This window comes from Arvicola amphibius, chromosome 4 (assembly GCF_903992535.2).
Source record: "Arvicola amphibius chromosome 4, mArvAmp1.2, whole genome shotgun sequence".
Lineage (NCBI taxonomy): Eukaryota > Metazoa > Chordata > Mammalia > Rodentia > Cricetidae > Arvicola > Arvicola amphibius.
This window is the reverse complement of record NC_052050.1, coordinates 13,781,763-13,801,062: the sequence shown is the minus strand read 5'-3', so window position 1 is coordinate 13,801,062 and position 19,300 is coordinate 13,781,763. Positions and strand designations below refer to the sequence as shown.

The following is a 19,300-nucleotide window of genomic DNA, read 5'->3' as shown; positions in this document are numbered from 1 at the left end:
AATTGGAGTTACAGACAGGTGTGAGCTGCCTGGGGATGCAGGGAATGGAATCTGGGCTCTCTGGAAGAGCAGTCAGCGCTCAACCACTGAGCCATCTCTCTAACCCTATTTAAAAAACAAAAACAAAAAACTGGAGACGGGCTCATATAACCCAGCCTGGTCCCAAACTTACTACATAGCATAGAATTTGAGAGGATGATCTCAAATTCCTGATCCTCCTCACCTCCTGAGTACTGTCACCAAGCTGGGTTTTAACGGTGCTGGGGATGGAGCCCAGAGCTCTGTATGGGCTAGGCAAGCACTCTGCCAATTGAGCTACATCTCCAGTGGAAGTTCTCTTTAACTTCAGTTGCTCCACCAGCGGTCCCTTGAAGCTGCACCCCACTGCTGCAGCTTCACTGGGTCTGGGGCCTTGACCTGTACCCGCCCACACTCAGGGCACTCCTAGGCTCAACCCCACCCTCTGAGCTCAGGACTTCCCCAGGGTAAAGAACTGGGGCTGAGTTCACAGGGCTCACCTCTCTAGCCCCTCCCTTCCTCTCCCCTCCTGATACAAAGCAGCTGGGGTACTTGGCACTCACGGAGGAGGTACTCTGAGCTGTCATGGTCGTAATCGTTGTCCTCTGGGAAGTGGTTGATCCTGAAGCAGTGTCCTTTATAGATGCCTGGAAGAAACAAGGGCAAACACATGCCGTGAGTGTCCTGTGGGTTCACACACCGTTCATTCCAGACATGGAAGCTTTGGGTGGGTCACAGGGGCAGAGGGAAGAGAAGTCGGAGCTGGAGTCCCCACTGCTTAGTGCCCTGTGGGGACACAGATACACACTGAGATGACCCACAATCACAACCATATCACTTATGCTTAAGACTAGTCATCATCAAGAACGAAATGACACACCAGTAATCAGTGTCCAGACAAAAAGGTTCCAAACTGCAGGTGACATCCCCAGACCTAAGGGGATTCTAGAACTGCAGCTTGAAAGATGACCACGAATTTGTTCCTGACGAATGGGCAGAGGACCTTTCAGGCACAGCAAGACTCATAAAGGCAAAGGTCGGGTAGTACTTTTTCAGTATGGTACAAATTCCTTATACCAATACTAGGATGGACTCGAGACTCCACCCCCTCAATCAATCTGATTGATGGTAGAGAGCCAAGAAACTTCCAGAAGGGCTAAAAGGCTGGAAGAGCAGGATTCCTGGTTTGTTCAGTAACTGTGGGAGGACAGGCAGTTCTCACGTCCAGAATCTTCCATCCATTTTCTCCTAATCCTCTGCTGTCCTGTAGTGGGGGAATGCCCACCACTAAACACACCAGCAGAGAGGGAAGTCACATGGCGGGGGGAGGAGTCAAGTCACTTCATGCCTGCCTGCCAACTCCTCTGCCTAGTCAGCCGACTGACTGACTCTAGCTGAGCTACTCCCCCCCCCCCCGCCCGTGCCCCCCCACCCCCGTCCCTCCCTCCCGCCGTAACTGGTCAGAGCTGGTCTATTTCCAGCTGTAGCCTGTGCCTTTCTCGCAGCTGCTGCCAAGCGTCCTGCTGGCCTCTAGCTGCCCAGCCCGACCTCACAGTGGGTGGGAGTGGTTCTGGAGGCTGGCTGGGTGTGTGCCAGAGGCGCATCTGTCTTCCCCTGCGTCCAACTAAGGTCTCCCTGCTGAGCCGGGAGCACGCCATTTTCCTACCTGGCTAAGAAATGAGCTGCTGGCCAGCTCGCCAATACCAAGCTGTCCCTCTGTTGTCCCTCTGTCCCTCTTTGGAGCTGCTGCTCCAAAGACCTGTGTGTACTGCTGTGGCCCTGTTGCCCGGGACCCCAGATCCGAGGTGCAGGGGACAGACTAAGGATCTCAGAGGCGACATCTTAGGTGGGATGTACTTTCACAGTGTTTTCTGCGGGATCACAGTTAACCTCGCATTTCCCCACCCACACAGTGGCAATCACCTCAGTTCTCACCTCCAAGGCTCTGGGAACTATGTGAGACAATACCGGCAAAGGGAATGACCCAGGGAGATTTGCTGCTGCTGGCCCCAGAGTCACCTGTCTTTTGCTTCATGTGTCCCTGCGTGATTGCGTCTGTGAACAGACGCAGGGATTGGGGAAGGAAGGGACAGACCACCAGAAGAGGTTGGTCCCAGGACATCTGGGGGTTGGGAGACTGGTAGGGGCTCTGTGGGCCAGTAACAGCCTCCACTTCATTCCTAGGACCTGCTACCAGATTAAAAAAATGTCTCCATAGAGACATAGACAGAAAGAACTGGCCCTTTCTGGAGGGAGCAGCACTGCCAAGCGCTGCCACCACCCTCCCCCAACACTTCTCTTTCCCTTATTTTATTTTATTTTTTGCCACTTCCTGAATCTAAAGAAATCACCAAGTCACACCTGCTTGTTGGAACAAGTCAAATAATAAGAGGCTGGGAGAAGAAAAGCTTTTCAGAGCTACAATTCTGCGGCTGACTTCTCAGGTCTGTGGTCTGTCTTCCCTTGTCCTCCCACGCACACACTAACAGGTAGGGTTCTCCTCCAGTTTGAAGGGGTGCTGGAAGTTGGCCCCAAGTCCTTGCTCATACAAAACATTTATTCTACTCCTCGACCCCAGTCTCTATTTAAAAAAAAAAAATCTTAATTTTGAATTACTGTAGTTTCGTATGCCCTTGTAAGAAATAATAAGAGCAGGGGCTGGAGAGATGACTCTGTGGGTAAAGTGTCTGCCACTCAAGCAGACCACCTGAATCGGAGTCCCCAGACCTATGTAAAAAGACAGGTGTGGTGGTGCTCTACAACCTCAAGGTGTGGGGTAGGGAGGTGGGCAGATAGGAGGATCCTAGGCACACCAGCCAACCAGCAGAGTCTAGCCCAGACCAGCAGGCTCCAGCCAACCAGCGAGCCCAGACCAGCAAGCTCCTGGGCACACCAGCCAACCAGTGAAGTCTAGTCCAGACCAGCAGGCTCCTGGGCACACCAGCCAACCAGCAAAGTCTAGTCCAGACCAGCAGGCTCCTGGGCACATCAGCCAGTCAGCGAGCCCAGATCAGCAAGCGCGTGGGCACACCAGCCAATCAGTGGAGTCTAACCCAGACCAGCAGACTCCAGGTTCAGTGAGAAACCCTGTCTCGAAAAATAAAGTGGAGGAGGCTGGGGCGATAGGCAAAGCCTGCCTGTAATCCCAGGTGGGATGTACCTGGGAGATGTACGGTGGCGGGGGCGGTGGGGGGGGGGCGCAGGGAGTTCAGCGCAAGCTATTTGGACTGGTACAGACGGTGAGAGAGATCTGGTTTCAGCGAGAGATTGCCTCAATACATACGGTGAAGAACAAAGAAGGACACACGACAGTAACTCAGGTCTACATACACATGCGCACTCACACACATAAACACACGAATAAGCATGATAGTAAAATAGCTGAGAGACATCCCAAAGTCTACTTCTGGCCTCCACGCACGACCATACTGGGGAACACACACATGTGCAATCACATCCACATATACATAAAAAGAAAGAATTACTAAGAAGACATGGAATGTTCTTTACTCAGTTTCCGGACAAAACTAGCAAGATGTCACAGCTAGGACAGTGACAGTGACCTCACGTGATACATAACCTTCCATCACAAGGATCTCTCCAATTGTGCGCCCCCCCCATTTCTTTTACCACACTTTACCTTCATGTCTACTTTAGTCCGTCCGGAACCCACAGCAGCCTCCGTGGGGTTCTCAACTGCGGTAGTATTGCCCTTTTCAAAACTGATCTACTTAAAGAAGCTAAGGCATGGCATGGTAACCTTTGGGGGTGGCTTTTTGTACTCAGCACAACTCTCCAGTTTGGGTGTTGGTGGCTTGTGCCTTCCATGGCTGGGCAGTGTTCCATGGCATGGGAACCTCACCCTCTGCTGAATCATGACCCACCGAAGGATCCGCTGCTTCTAGCTGTTCCCAGCAGTGTCGCTGAGGACATTCATGTTCAGGTGGGGGGTGGGTGGGATATGTTTATTACCACTCGGGGACAAATGCCCAGGGGTGCAATTGTTGGGTCATATGACAGCAACAAGTGTTTTAAGAGAGACTGTCAAGCTAGACTCTGGTATGGTTGTAGCTCCCTATTTTAAATATGGAATATCATATATATTATCTATAGCTGCTTTTGCCACTGGCCCACAATCACGGACATCTCTCCAATTAAGAATTTCAGTCTTGAGAAAATTGCTATTTTCTAATTAGAAAAAGAGTTAGTAGATAATCAATCCAAATGATGCAGGAAAAGCCCTAAAAAAAAAAAACCCATAGGAATGAGAGAGGTGGGGAGCCCCTCCCCCCAACACTGAGGTTGCCAAGGGCTTTAGCCTCCATATGGTGTCATGCATGTGTATGTTCAACCTGAAGACAAAGCGGGGCTTCAGGAAGGCCAGCTTGCACACTCCCAGAAACACCTGCTCCGAGCATCTTCCCAATATTTCACTGCTCTACAGTTAGAGCGTTATTGAACTGAATTAATGAGTTGATTTTTGTGGCACTGAGGACTGAGCCTGGGGCTTTGAGCATGCTCAGCAGGTACTCTATCCCTGAACTGTGTCCCACACCCTTTATGTATTTATTTGAGGAATTATGAACAAGATCGTGTAGTCCACTTATCAGCTTTCATAGCTTGTTTGTTCTGAGGCAGGGTCTCACTGTGTAGGTCTGGCTGGCTGGAACTTGCTGTGTAGACCAGGCTGGCCTTAAACGTATGAGATCCACCTGTCTCTGCTTCTCAAGTGCTAAGATTAGTTCCAATAGACCTGAACTGTGGCATTGGTTTTAAGTGTTGGGAATGGCATACAAAGTCTTGTGAATTTATGTCAGGCAAACACCACTAGCCAATCAGCGCTTTATTAACCCATACCAGTGACAAAGCATCCCCCCCCACGGCATCTCCAGCTTGTGGCTCTTTGAGCCTGTGGTATAGTGTATAGCTGCACACTGTGACGAAAACATAAGGCTTAGAAGCCCATTCACTTCATGGAGCTGGGAGCAAAGAAAAAGAAAGGAGCTAGGGTCCCCATCTCCTTCATGGGCACACCCCCGATAACCAATCTTGTTCCAACCAGCCCCATCTCTTAAAGACTCCACTGCTTCCCAATAGAAATAGAGTAGCAGATCCTTATTTTGAAAAGAGGATCTTGCAGATTAAAAAAAAGTTATGATGAGGTCATTCAGGGTTTTGGTGGGCCTCCTGTTTCATATGTGGGGAGGTAGACCCACTACAATCAACTGTACGCCATCACCATCTAAGAAGGCAGTGGGCAATGGAGCAGGTGGTCACCCATTGTTTTTGCTCCCATTGACTAGAAAAAGAAAGAGATTGCTCCCAGTCCTTGAAGGTAGGAATTAGAGTATTTCCCTGAAATGTCCTGCTTGGTCATACATCTTTAGTATTTTCTTATTCCTGGTGGCTTCAACAGCCTTCTTCTCCATTCCCATTCTGTCCTCAGGGACAGACAGAAACTCTGTGCCCTGAAGCACAGCACCTAGTAGCAAATCCAGCAATCAGGCTGCACCCTCCTCCTTCTCTGGACCCTTTGCTTCTCTTAATGGGACCTAGTATTCCTGCTGCCTCAGTTTCCTGGGAGTTTTTCCACAAGAGTTATCTCACCTCCCTTAACCTGTTTGTGTGAAGCGCAACAGTTTCAGTCCTGAGGACTTCACATTTATCTCTGTCAAGTTTTAATTTTGTTAGCATTGGCTTGAGGCATTTAACAGGGAGAAAATTAATGGCTGATGAGAGAAGTCGGCGAGAATGCCGTTTCCAAATCACTCGAGTTCTTTTTCAGCAGGTCGGGACACTGGCTGTGTTATCTACTAAGTGATATTTAGGGTGGTTTATTTTGAGACCCTGGACTGACCCCACTACAAGAATATGGAGGCACTAAGGGCAGTGTGGTTACTGGCTTGTGTTCACAGGGGGGCAGCGGCCCTCGGCAAGAGCAGGAAGCGAGCTGTGTGGTGGCAGAGGAAGCCGTTCTGTAAGGAAGAAGCCAGAGGGGCCGCTCCTGCTTGTGATCCCATGGCTTCCTGGGGAGAAGATGTACAGGTGTGTCAGTCAGTACATCCATTCATCTCCTTCCACCACGAGCCAGTCTCCTCAAAAAAGTATCTACCGGCATAGGAAACGTCTGGAAAGAAATCTTCCAAGATATGTCCACTGTTTTATTTCTGGGTGGCAGGATAATGAGTGAGCTAAGTGTGAGAATTCCTTTGCGTTTTCTGAATTTTCTGCCATGTCTTAAGTGAACTAAATTAGAAGAGGATAGAGCCGCTGGGTCATGGTGGCGTACGCCTTTAATTCCAGTACTCGGGAGGCAGAGGCAGGCAGATCTTTGTGAGTTCGAGGCCAGCCTGGTCTACAGCGTAAGTGCCAGGACAGGCTACAAAGAGAAACCCTGTCTTGAAAAAACAAAACAAAAACAGAAAGAGGAATAAGAAAGACTAGAGCCTTTAATTTTAAGAGAAAACAAGGGGATGGAGGCATTTCTGAAATAACTACAGATGTCTTCAGCTGTGGAAGCTGCTGAGTCAGGTAAGAATCGCAGTGGCAGGTGTGTGTGTGTGTGTGTGTGTGTAGTGGGATGGAGTATCTTTTCCTTCCATGACCCTTTGGAAGGTTGTACCTCAGGGTTATGCCTCTCTCAGAGAGCGTAGGTGACCAATCCCAGGGACCCAAGGAATTCTGGAGACAAGACTCTCAGTATGAAAGCTGGGGTAGTTAGTCACTCTTTGAGTCATTTCAAGGATGCTGGCATCTGACACCAGCCTTGGGACGAGGCACCTTAGCAGACCATTCTAATTAAGGGACTCCTAGGGAAAAGGATGCCAGCTGCTGACTTAATAACAGTGATCATTCATATAATCCTTTATCTTCTATGTGTCCTTCCCAGAGTGCCACGGCACTCGAGCCCCACAAGCATTGACAGAGGATCCCCTACCCTACCTGACAGCCCCCTGCCCACCTCACATCCGCGGCAACCATCAGCTTGTGGATATGTCCCCTGTCCATTCCTCCACTCAGCTGCACCAATTGTTTCTTGCTTTTTGCTCATGGCAATGAGTAGGTTGCCTGCGGGGAGCAGTTCTGCAGGCATCCCTGGCTACCCACCCTGCAGACTTTGTGCAGGGGAGGATGGAGATGGAAATCAAGTGGGGAAACAGTTGCAGTCTCTGTCCTTTGGGCACAGGTTCTGTGGTCCATTCTAAATTACTTCTTTGAAGTGGGGCCAGGACTTCCTTCTTCTCCTTTCTTCTGGTCCCCTAGAATGGCCACCTTTAGGACTAATACTACCTGTAGAAAAACCTGGGCTCGGGCTCAGGTCAAAGGTCAAAGTCGGTGTGCTGTGTGCACTCTGTGCATCAGCCTGTTGGCATCTCTATAACCGTATCTCCTTTGGAGATGGAGGTAGGCTCCTTGGAGAGGTTCAAAGACCACCCGCTTGCACAGACCCACTGCAGAGACCCAAGGGTGGAGCCCATAGGCATTTGCCCAACTCTGGAAAGAGGAAGAGGAAAGTGAGGCCTGCTGTGTGCTTGGCAGAGCAGCTGCATGAGTCTATGTGCATCTCTCTGCTGACTCTTGGCTCCTGGACTTGGCTCTTTCCTAAGCCTGCGGCTGCCTCCATCTTGACAGCCATGATCACCACGCAGTCAAGGACGAGTCCCAACGTCAGCCTTAGGTGGCAACATGTACATTCACCTGCATACATGTGCATTTACACCTGTGCAGACACAGCCCACCCCATACCACACACAAGTGTGTGAAAATGGGGGGGGGGAGATGGATGACACCTAATAATGACACAAGGTTAGCCTCTGTTAGAGAGAGGGGGGAGGGAAGGAGGGAGGGAGGGAGAGAGGGAGAGGAGAGAGAAGAGAGAGAGAAAGAAAAAGACACAGAGTGATTGAGAGAGAAAAAAGGAGCGAAGAAGGAGAACTGAAAAGAAAGAAAGAAAACAAGACCCAGGCTTAGCCCAGCGCTAAGAAAGGATATAGGTAGAGACTGCCCAGACCAGCAAAGGCAGGGCAAAGACCACACCCTGTTCAGGATCCTGCCACCTGTGTCTGAGTCACTTTATTAACTAAACTTTCTATCTTATGAATTTTGCAAAGATTTCCTAATTAGGCAATCTCCAAATTAGTTCCAATTAGAGAGGGTTCACTGGTGGAGCACTGAGATGGGACGGCAGCATATGTCTTAGACGCTCGGGCACAGGGACCAAACGGCCCAAGTCTATGTCAGAGCAGAGGATTCTGGGTCTCTTGCCCCCGTGGTGCTCTACCTTTTAGGGCTGTTTACTCACTGACCAGCTTCCATCCCATTCCCAGAGGGAAGGGAAGAAACAGTGTGGTGGCCCTGGGCAGATATTCCCATGCCTTAAATCACCTGGGCCAGGAGGGATCTGGGACTTTGTGGGCCAGAGGCTCCAGCAGAGCAGGGTGGCCAGGCTTCAGAAGAGCTGAGGGGCAGAAGGTGGCATCAGTGTTTCCTCATGCCTCCTGGGAATTCCGTGGTGTCTCTTAGCGTCTTTTGTATGCCAGGCACTATTAGAAGCACCCAGGCTTTATCAGTGCAGCCTTCACTCTAACCTCAGGGTGTACACATGAAGGCCACCATCCTTTGCTGTTAAGGACCTACCTGGGATTTGATCCCCGACCACTAAGCCTCAGAGACCAGGCTTTTATACCTTTCACACAGAGGCAACTATACTCAACACTGGTTCTATTCACTGTGTGCACACGAGCACAAGCTCCAACATATCTTACTGTAAGGACAACTTTTGGGAGCTGCTTCAAACTCAGGTCATCAGGGTTGGCAGCAAACACCTTTACCTGCTGAGCCATCTCACCAGCCCCTCAGACCTCGGGGTGACCTTTCTAAAGACTCCTGTCTCCGAACAAGGCCACATTCTGAGGTACTGGAATGATGACATCAATGCAAGGTTTGGGGACAGGGAAGTCATTGAACCTGGAAGACAGAGTTGGGAGTGGGTGCACTGGTCAGGCGTGCAGGCCGATAAACCAGAGCAACCGATCTCGGTTTAGGCTCTTTATTCTGCCTTGCACCCCACTTAGAGGTCTTCTTCGTAATCCACGTCCACGCCCATCTCCAGAGAAACTTCCTAATGACTGTGATTTCCCAGATTTCCCAATTGGCATGTTCTGGTCTCCTGCGGGCTGGCCGCCCTCCAGCGAGGCATGCTGCTGGGAAACCTTTCCCTGGGTTCCTACAGAGAAATGCCAGGCTCTGAGAAGCAGGGTGGGCTGGGCTGCACTCCAAGGAAGCGCTAGATTCTAGGCCTATAGTGACACTTTCAAGACCCTGGTAAATAATATAGATTTCAATTTTCTTCGTGCAATTTATATTTCCTGAGAAGCTGCTATTTTCTAGATGATGGAGTCTGGGGATGTCTCAGTATATTTTCCCATTATACCTGATCATTTCACTGGGCACGTGGCTACTACGAATTTCCAACTTTTCCCATGGTCAACAGCCATGGGGTAGGTGACCGTACCGTCCTTTGGACTACGAGCAGAAGTGGTACATGCCATGCCTGAGACAGGTTCTGGAGCAGGAAGCGTACCCATTTACCTCCATCCCCAAGCAACGGAGGAGTAACAAGAGTCACACTGTGGAGGATGATGGTCCTCTGATTGGACCTGTCACTTCCGACTATTAACTCCAGCAGGTGACCAGCTATTGTGCTGGCTGCTCTGCACATCTCGGAGTATTTCTGCTGCGGCAAAAATCAATAATAAGAGAGATTATGGCGTACAAAGCCTATGCCTTTTGGAGCTTTTTATTGACAGTTCCTCAACGGTGATAAAGGAAAGGGCTCTCCAGGGCCTTAGAGAACACACGGCTAAGGAGTCTGGCCAAGGCTCTGGTGCCAAGGTCAGAGAAGCTGTTTCTCATCTCAGTGTCATGAGGAGGAGGAGGACAGTTTTCAACTCCTTACATCTCAGGGTTGCCTTCAGTCGGACTAGAGTCTGGTGAAGAGCTGCTTATGTCCTCTTCAAGGACGGCTATGTGGGGTTTAGAGCGTCCTCAGCCAAACAGCAAACCTAACACTGACGCCTGAAGAAAGTCTCACGCTGCTCTCCCTTCTATTGTTTAGTTTTTCTTTTCTCTGAAACAGGCTTTCTCTGTAGCACTGGAGCCTGTCCTGGAACTCGCTCTGTAGACGAGGCTGGCCTCGAACTCACAGAGATCTGCCTGCCTCTGCCTCCACAGCAACTCTTATGATGGAATACATTTATAACTGAGGTGACAGCTTACAGTTCAGAGGTTCAGTCCATTATCATCATGGCGGGGAGCATGGCAACATGCAGGCAGACATGGTGCTGGCTACATTTTGACCAGAAGGCAACAGGAAGTATACACAAAACTGGGCAGTATTTTGGGCACAGAAAACCTCAATCTGTCCCCACAGTGACACACTTCCTCCAAAAAGGTCGTACCTATTTCAACAAAGCCACACCTCCTAATAGTGTCACTCCCTATGAGCTTAGAGGGGACAATTACATTTAAACTACCACAATGTAACCACATTTGACCCTTTACCCATGTTTTTCTTTAATTCAGTATTCTTATATTGATACCAGGCCCCACGGGAGTGAGAACACACAGATCCTGTTTGGGAGAACAAACATGATGGATGGATGGGGAGGTGAGTGGACACCCTAGCCAAAACAATGAGGGAGGGACCTGTTTAAGAGGGTTCAAAGAAGTTCAGTGCTAGACAAGGTGTAAGGGGAGCTGCAAGGGGCTTATCCCTTAAATAGTGCTGGGCAAACGGCAGCCCAGAAAGGAGGCCCAGAAGACTCAGAGATTTGGGCTTTTGAAAGAGGAGGTCTGAAAACTGTAGGCAGACTCAGTTACAACGGCAGCCTGAGTTCCCTGGAACGGGACTGCAGTTCATGCTACCTGCTCAAGGTGCCACGAGGACAGAGAGCTCATATTGTGAGACTAGAGAGTGACTGGCAGCTAGAAAAACCCCTCATGACTCATATGAGGAGTGCTACTCTCTGGAGGCTCTGATGCTATTCCCAGCCTGCCTGGGCATCATTTGGCCTGTTAGGTTTGCCCTACCCCAGGGCTCTTGGGTATCTGCCTCTAGTCCCAGAGGGGCTCAGCTGCCTGGGAGATGGCAGCCTGTGCTTGTCCAGGACTCACAAGCGCTCCCTTCGTCATGCCTTCTCACATCGGAACCCCATGTAAAGGAGACATTTAACCCCGGCTCTAAACCAGCAGCTTCCGGCAGCTGCCTGAGGACCTTGGGCAGCCTCTTGCTGGCTGCTGTCAGAGCAGAGGGCAGGGGGAGACTAGGGAGGCATGTGGATGGGTAAGAGTGGGTGCTTCAGAATCAGCTCATCTGTCCTCACAGGCTGTTGGCTGGAGGAAGGCACCACCATGGGAAGTGATGGACCACAAATCATACTGTTTGCAAAAGCAACACAAGAGGGGCTCCAGAGACTAGGACCTGGGAGGAAGGCATCTTCTGTGGTCTTGCTCCCACGGTTACGTGTTGGGAACTTTGTGTCCTATATGGTGATGTTAAGTCAGCCAGACAAGGTGGAACGCACATATAATCTCAACACTCAGGACAGCGAGCAAGGAAGGTCACAGCAAACTTGGGAAAAATTAAACTCATTCAGAAGAAGAGACCCTGAATTGAGACAGCCACTAAAGAGGTTTCCAGCTTCAAAACAGCCTGGAGAGGGGGTTTCTTCGGCTCCACAGTCAAGGCGCACAGAGATTACCACAGGTAGGGGGATCACGCTAGAGATTCAGCTGACCCAGAACCTGGTTGTGTTGCCCACATGGGGCTGGTCTTGCAGGCGTGCAAAAGCCAAGAGTTACCATGTCCTAGAGGCTTGCATCAATGTTTCAGAAAGTTGCTGAGGGTTGGGTTTCCTGCAAGGAAGTCCCCAAAGGAATATTTCCTGCAGTGAGCATGGAGCATCAGTTGCAGGAGCAACTCTAGTAGGTGCTGGAGACGCCAGGACCAGAGGACATCTGTGGAGGAAAGACGGAGGTGTGGGGCAGAGCCAGCCGGAGAGATAGGCTACGTGTGCTGCCCGAAACAGAACTGAGGGGTGGGGCTACTCACCCTTTGCATCTAGACAATGGTACCACAAGGTCCAGGTGCTGGACGTGGAGCTGCAGTGTTTAGTGTTCTCCCGGCTGGGGATCGGTTTTGCTTTGGCCCAATCTTTCCCTGCTATTCTTCCCAACCCTTCCCGTTACATTGGAAACATTTACTCTTTGTGATCAAATGTTGGAAGAATGTAACTGGCTTATTAATTTCTGCAGTGACTGGGAGTGAAGAGATGGCTTTGAGTCTCAAAAAGAGAGTTTCTGTTTCTGAACAGTATGGGAACTGTTAACAGCTATGGAGAGTGTTGAAGTTGGAACGGATGCATTCTGTGTTATGAGATGACCGGAAACCTACTGGGGTCAGGGGTAGAATATGGCGAGCTTAAAAGGATATGCTTGGGTGTCAGGTTGGCAAGGGGTGACCGTGTAAGCATTAATCTTAACTGTCACCTTGATGGGATTTAGAGTCATCTAAGAGATAAACCTCTGACCATATTTATGAGGTTGTGAGACAGGCTTTAAGGGAGGTGGTGGGCAGAACCAGCCTGAGCTCGGATGGTGTCAATCTGTGGGCTGGGGTTCTGGACTGAATAGAGAGAAGAGAGATGAACATTGGGTCATCGCCCTTCCTCCCTGACTGCAGATGCAACATGGCCAGCTGCCTCCTGGTCCTCCTGCCACCTGTTGGTTGTGATGGACTCCACCCTTAAAGTTTGAGCCAAACTAGACCTTCACTCCCTGAAGCTGTGCTTGTCAGGCATTTGTCTGGTGACAAGAAACATCACGAGTGCAGATACACACCAGCCCCATCCTTCAGAAGTGGGATTCTTTGAATTTTTTGTTTGTTTTCCGAGACAGGGTTTCTCTGTGTAGCTTTGGAGACTGTTCTGGAACTCACCCTGTACATCAGGCTGGCCTTCAATTCACAGAGATCCTCCTGCCTCTGACTTCCCAGTGCTAGGATTAAAGGTGTGTGCTACCACTGTCCGTCTCTTTGAATCAATTTATACCCCCAAACCAAGGCATCTCTTTAAGGTCTTTTGCTATGGACAGCTGGACACAGGGTCAAGTAGGAGGCAAGCCACCTGCCATCCTGAAGCCATACTGTCCCTCTGCGGTGTGACTTCTTCCCTGGGAATAAGGTCCTCACACAGAACTAGCCATAGTGGCCACATTCCAGCCAGGCCACCAGTCAGAGACCCAGGCTGGCCAATCAGACACTTCCCCATGAATATAGATTTGAGTTCAGTCAGGAGTCACAGGAGATGCTGGGGAATTCACAAGTGGAGTACATTTGAGTGGTTCGTGATGGAGGCCTGGCTTTTCTCTTCTTTGGTCGTGGCTGAACTCTTCCCTACCTTCCCTACACCCTTAAGGACTTCCACAGCCTTCCACTAAAGTCGTTATCTATGCTTGTAACCAAGAGTTTCCCAGCTCCCAGGCAGGTGAACCTTTGCTTGGGGGAAGGATATCGGGTTCTGGCTGACTTGGAAGCCTGGACTCTACTGGACAGGGAGTTCGGGCACACTGTTCCCAGATGTGAAAATGCGCACAGGTTCCCAAGAGATCACAGATCTGGGGGTGGGGGGCTGGACAGAAAGGACACTGTATCAGAAGATGTAACACGTGCCTCCCAGCCTCTCTAGGTCTCAGTCACCTTGAAGTTAACCCGCCCAGCCAGTCATGTTCCCACAAGCACCTGAGGTACCATCTCTGAAACAGGGGTATCTATGAACCCCACCGAGTTGCCATAGAAAAATGAGACGATATAAGACCAAGAGAGAGGGGGGCCCCACAAATAGCAAATTCTCTTCTATCATTGGTTAAGAAGGGAAAAAAAGCCTCTCTACTTGCTCACAACCTACAGTGAATGCCTCAGCAGTCTCCTTCCACGGGGCTCTCTTCTCTGGAAACACAGACCTGCATAGGGACCGTCTTAGTTTTTCAGGAAACATGAACCAGCATAGGGACCATCTTAGTTTTGTTTCCTGCCAGGGTGATGAAACACCCCGACAAAAGCAACCTGGGGTGGCGGGGGAAGTATAGCTCAGCATAGCTCACAATTCCAGTTACAGCCAGTCATTGCTAGGAAGTCACAGCAGCAGGAGTGTGGGAGAGCTGGTCACGTGATATCCACAGTCAGGAGCAGAGAACAAGGAACTCATGCCTGCTGGCTGGGGCACTGCTGGCTCTCTCCTTTTCATTCAGTCCAGGGTCCAGGCCACAAAACGGCACCTCCCCCATTGTGGGTAGGATGGGTTTTCCCACTTCAATTAACCCAATTAACAGAACCCTTCCCAGGCCTACCTGCAAGCCAGTCTAACTTAGATATTTCCTCATCGACACTTCCCAGCTGATTCTAGATCGTGGCAAGGTGACCATTAAAACTAGTCATTATAGGGGTTTCAGAGGTGACCCTGGGCCTGCGGCTCACAGCCCAGCTCCTCACACTGGGCCTCGGGCTTTCTCCATCCTTTCTGGGCTCAGCGAGTCCTTGGAGGGCAGCACAGCCCCAGGCTCACCTCCACCAGTGCGGGGCTGAAGAACTGCCGGGATTTTCCAGGCTTCCTGCCGAGATTCATAATTGAACAGAGCCAGCGATTCCCCAACCAATAGCCGTCTTCTCCCCCAGCACCCGAGGAATGGAGTTCTCTGTGATTTCTCTACTTCTATCTGCTATATAACGACGGCTTGGATAAAAGCTTCGTGTTGACGGCTCATTTTATTTTTCTTTCCTCTTTACTTTCTTCTTTCTTTTTAAATGAGGAACAGATACAGTGCTCAGAGGGGGCAAAACAGATCCCTGCAGATTCCAGACTTTTCCACAGCTTCTGAAGATCTCTGGGAAGTTATGCCCCAAATAACCCGAGAGTTTTAATTGGAAGGCCTGTGTGGGGGAGGGACAGTCACAGTGGGGGCATACAAACTTCTAAAAGGCACCCTAGGGACTGGCTACTTCATCCCCATCACTTTACTCATTAGGAACCTGAGGCCTGGAGAGGTGAAAGGCCATTTCCATGGGGACGGGCTAGCTGGTGGACCAGCCAAGCCTAGATCGCTAATCTCTGGACCCCCAAGTTCAGCATTCTTTTGCTAACTCTCTGCTGCCTGCTCTGCGTAAGGGCTCTCAACACATGCTTCTATCTTCCCGATGTTCCCGATACCTAGCGGGCAAGGACAGCAACACAGCCAAACATTTTCTAAGATGCTGCCCTCCCACGCCAACAAATTCCACCTTAATCTTAAATGTCAAAAGTGTCTTTATTGGTGATGAGTCAGTGGCCTGCAGTGAGGTAAGGGACCACCCCCGTGGCAGACACTGCTAACCGATCACAAGTGCTAGTCACTCAGTCTGAATCGGGCTCAACACAGCGCCCCATCCAGGGACCACTAATGAAGATGCTAGCTGCTCCACTGTGGCTGAACAACACAGAGGTGGTGGCTTCAGCACTCTCTAGGGGTCGTTGTCTTGGCTCTGCTATCATCCACCGGCTGTGTGACATAGGTCCTAATTAACCTCCCTGTGCTTCATTTTCCCCACCTGTGTAAAGGAGATCCTAAACAGGGGTGACCTCAGAGGGATTTCTGAAGGTGACAGCAGGGTTTGGGAAGGTCACTGAGCCGGTCATACAGCAAGTGCATCTAATGTGTTACCTGCTGTTATAACCAGGTCACCAGAGGCAGCCGTTCTAACAGAGAAAGCCCTGGGTGCCTGCCACCTCCCCGGGGCTGCCAGAGAGTCCTACCTGCCCTCACATGGCCACGACACTGTGACTTTCAGAATGAGCAGTTTGCCTGACGGTGAGGAGCCCTGCAGAACGACTCTTTCTTTCCCCTCCAGCTCCACTGTTAATGGACTAACAGGAGCAGCCCACAGCTGAGCACTAAACCCTGCAAAGCCCTTAGCTAAATGCCTTCCAATTTCTCATTTAAGCCTGGAAAATACCTTAAGAAGCAGGAGCTCCCACAGCTGGAGAGGTAGTCTAGCGGTAAAGGCCTTGCCTGGCATGCACAGAGGCCTAGGTTCAATTCCTAAGGTCCTAATGACCCCCCCAAAACAAACAAAAAAACCCCACAAACAGTAGGCACTCCTGTAAGCCTGAGCCACACAACAAAGACCCAGACCCAGAGAGGGCAAGTTAACTTGTTAGAAGAGTCCCAAGGAGCCACAGAATTCTCCAGGAGAGATGAGAAAAAAGTGTTTGTGTGTGTGGGGGGTGGTGGGGGGCAGCATCTGGAACAGCACACACCTGCCAAATCACTGGCGTTTTCTGGTAGTCAGGCAGGGCTCACTGAGTACACCTGAGGCGGGGCCAGCAACGCCAGCCACACAGACACCCAATTCAAACCCAATTTCCAATGCCCGCCCCATCTCTCCCACACCTGTGGTCCACAGTGGCAAATAAACACACTGTTATCAGCGGCAGCCTGGTGCTGACATGCCCTTTGGGGAAGAGCCACCAGCACACAGGCTTGGACGAGGCCTCAGAGCTCTGGGCTCATCAGACACACCTGATGCCCACGTCCTCTGCCCCAGTCTCCCGGGAACCTCAAGTCCTGTCTATGCCAGTCCATTGGCTGCTTTCCAGGAAGAGAGTCACTATTTTTGGCCTTTACACGGTCCATTCTCCATGGCAGCAGAGACAAATGTCCCCTTATCTTGCCCAGGATGGGTCCCCCAGCACTGAGGAGCAGGTGCCTACTCAGTCATGAGCTCAATCTTGAATTCAAGTCAATACCTACATGCCCACAGCCTGTCATGTACCAGGGGCCTGGCCAGGTTTGTGGTTCACAGCTGGCCCATCCCTGCCTTTAGCTTAACAGTGACTTGGTGACTTGGACAGCCTTTGACCAGGCCACAGAAGTCACTGGGATGAAATGACATCTGAACTGAGACTCACGAAGAATCAGTAAGCCAAAGACTAGGAAGATGTTCCAGATGTAGGGAACACAAGGTAGAGTCAGGGCCAGAGAGACCCGTTTGCATGAGTGGGTAAAGTCGCTGAGGACATAGAAGGGGGTGGGGAGGAGAAAGCGGCGTGGCCTAGGGGGCTTTTATGAACCTGGGAGCTAGGAAAGGTATTGAACTAGCAATGCAATGAGATCTGATCTGCTTCTGGTCCTCAGGGGTCAGGGACAGAGAAGCAGAAGGACCAGTCAGAATCCAGACTTTGGGACAGTTTCTCATGGATGCTCACCTGCTGATATGGGGCAGAGAGAGAGGATCCCCTCAGAACAAGGTATCTCCTCAGCTCTGTCTGTCACCTAACCTCCCATCCCCCACTCCCAAGCATACTTGGCTTAAGACCACAGTAGTTTTTCTGGTCACTTCTTCCAGATTGTACCCACACTGAAGGCTGCCAATGATCCTGTAGTTTGCCCCTGAGGCTCCCTGTTGGCGGTTCTAGATAAGTTTGTCGCTATTTGCAGCCCCCTCCCCACTCCCCGAGATCTCTCTGCTTCAGCTTCTTCTAGGTTTGGAGCTAAGTCTTGGGGATTTTGCTTGCTGGAAGAGAAAAAAAGTAGTGAGAATGTAAGAGCCAGCCTCCTTCTCTCCACACAGGCACAGCAGGCCTGGGAGCTCCAGGCTTTGGTGGGGCTGGAGGAAGAGAAGATAGGCTGGCCCAGAGCCAGGCTGCAGAGAAACCCCCGGGGAACGGAGCAGAACAATCGCCATTGAGAGTTAAGCAGGCCATTTATGGGGAGGATAAAAGTTAATGAGAAGCTGCACTCCAGCCCCCACCATTAAGCAAGAGCAATGCTGGCGAATAAACCACACAAAGAGGTGGATCTGAAGCGGCAGCCTGCTCTGCAGAGGGAGGTGCAAGGGCAGCTTGCTGGAGGAGGGGTGGGAGCCACCTCCATCACCTTATTAGGAAGACGGTCAAGGTGTGGACATCGTCAATTTCATCTAAATTTTCCAGGTGGCTTCTTAATCTCTTACACACTGTCCCCTTACTAGGGACAGTGGAAGCTAGTCAGGGAAGGCAAGGGATCTTTGCTAATTCACCTAGATAAATAAAGCTTTGGTCTCTAGAAGCCATCCAGGCGGAGAGTGCAAACTCGAAGCTTTGGCTATCCTAACAGTTTGCACTAGTTCACAACAGTGCACTTCCTCGCGCCCTCGGAGCTGAGAAAGAGGCATGGGACCAAAGCCTGGAGTGGTGTGGGCGCCAAGTGTTACTCTGATGACATTAGTAATGACAACACCAGCGGCTGACACCTCATGGGGACGCCAGTTCTGAGTGAACCGTTTCAATTCTTTTGAGCCTTGCTGTGATCCTCATGTCACAAAAGGAGAAACCAAGGTCCCGGAGGTTCTGTAAATGTAGGGTTGTCTTTAGAACCCAAACAATCATCTTCAGGACCCGAGTGTTTAGACCACACTGCGCTGCCCTCTCTGGGACCAGTGTGCAAATGGAGAGGGCTGACAATGCCCAGCACGGGAGATGGACTATTTCACATCACCTCCCCTTTGGCCAGATTCTCAACCATACAAGGTACCTGAGAACCAAGGAGGAACCCTTTGGAAATGTGCCTATTTTTTACAAAAAATAATTATTAAAATCATCAGCGTTGCTGCTGTTTGTGTTAGTGACATGGGAAGGTATACATGCTGGAGAATGCATGTGGAGGTCAGAGAATAATTATGTAGGGCCAGTTCTCTCTTACGTTGTTTGTTTGTTCTTTGAGACAGGGTTTCTCTGTGTAACCACCCTAGCTGTCCTGGAACTCACTCTGTAGACCAGGCTGGCCTTGAACTCCCAGAGATCTGCCTGCCTCTTTCTCCCAGGTGCTGGGACTAAAGGCTTGCGCCACCATGCCAGGCTCCCTCCTCCTACTTTTACAAGGATTCCAGGGATGGGATTCAGGTAGCCAGGGGTAAACCTGCTCAGCCATCTGGCCAACCTTGTTCTTTTTTTTTTTTTTTTGAGTTAGGGTTTGACATAATCCAGGCGGCCCCCAAACTTGCTATATAGTGAAAAAATAACCATGCATCTCCGGCCATCCCGTCTCCATCTCTCAAGAGCTGGGATAATGGGGATACGCCCCTCTCTTAACTGGAGAGGTATGTCTTCTGGAGGTGTATTTCCCAGAGGACTCCCCTCTTCTTCACTCGGCCTTGTAGATCCGCCAGCGTCTTTCAGCTTCACACCCAACACTGCCTCCTTCCTTCTCCGCC

The 19,300-nt window shown here is 50.6% G+C and overlaps 1 protein-coding gene across 1 annotated transcript in view; it reads right to left on the bottom strand.

Annotated features, from left to right (window-relative positions):
• The window catches only part of Cacng4 (calcium voltage-gated channel auxiliary subunit gamma 4), a 59,694-nt gene that overhangs the window by 7,163 nt on the left and 33,231 nt on the right, over positions 1-19,300 (bottom strand). Inside the window, exon 2 of the mRNA XM_038328583.1 lies at positions 582-665. Coding sequence (XP_038184511.1) covers positions 582-665 — 84 coding nt within the window. The remainder of the gene's footprint in view (positions 1-581; positions 666-19,300) is intronic.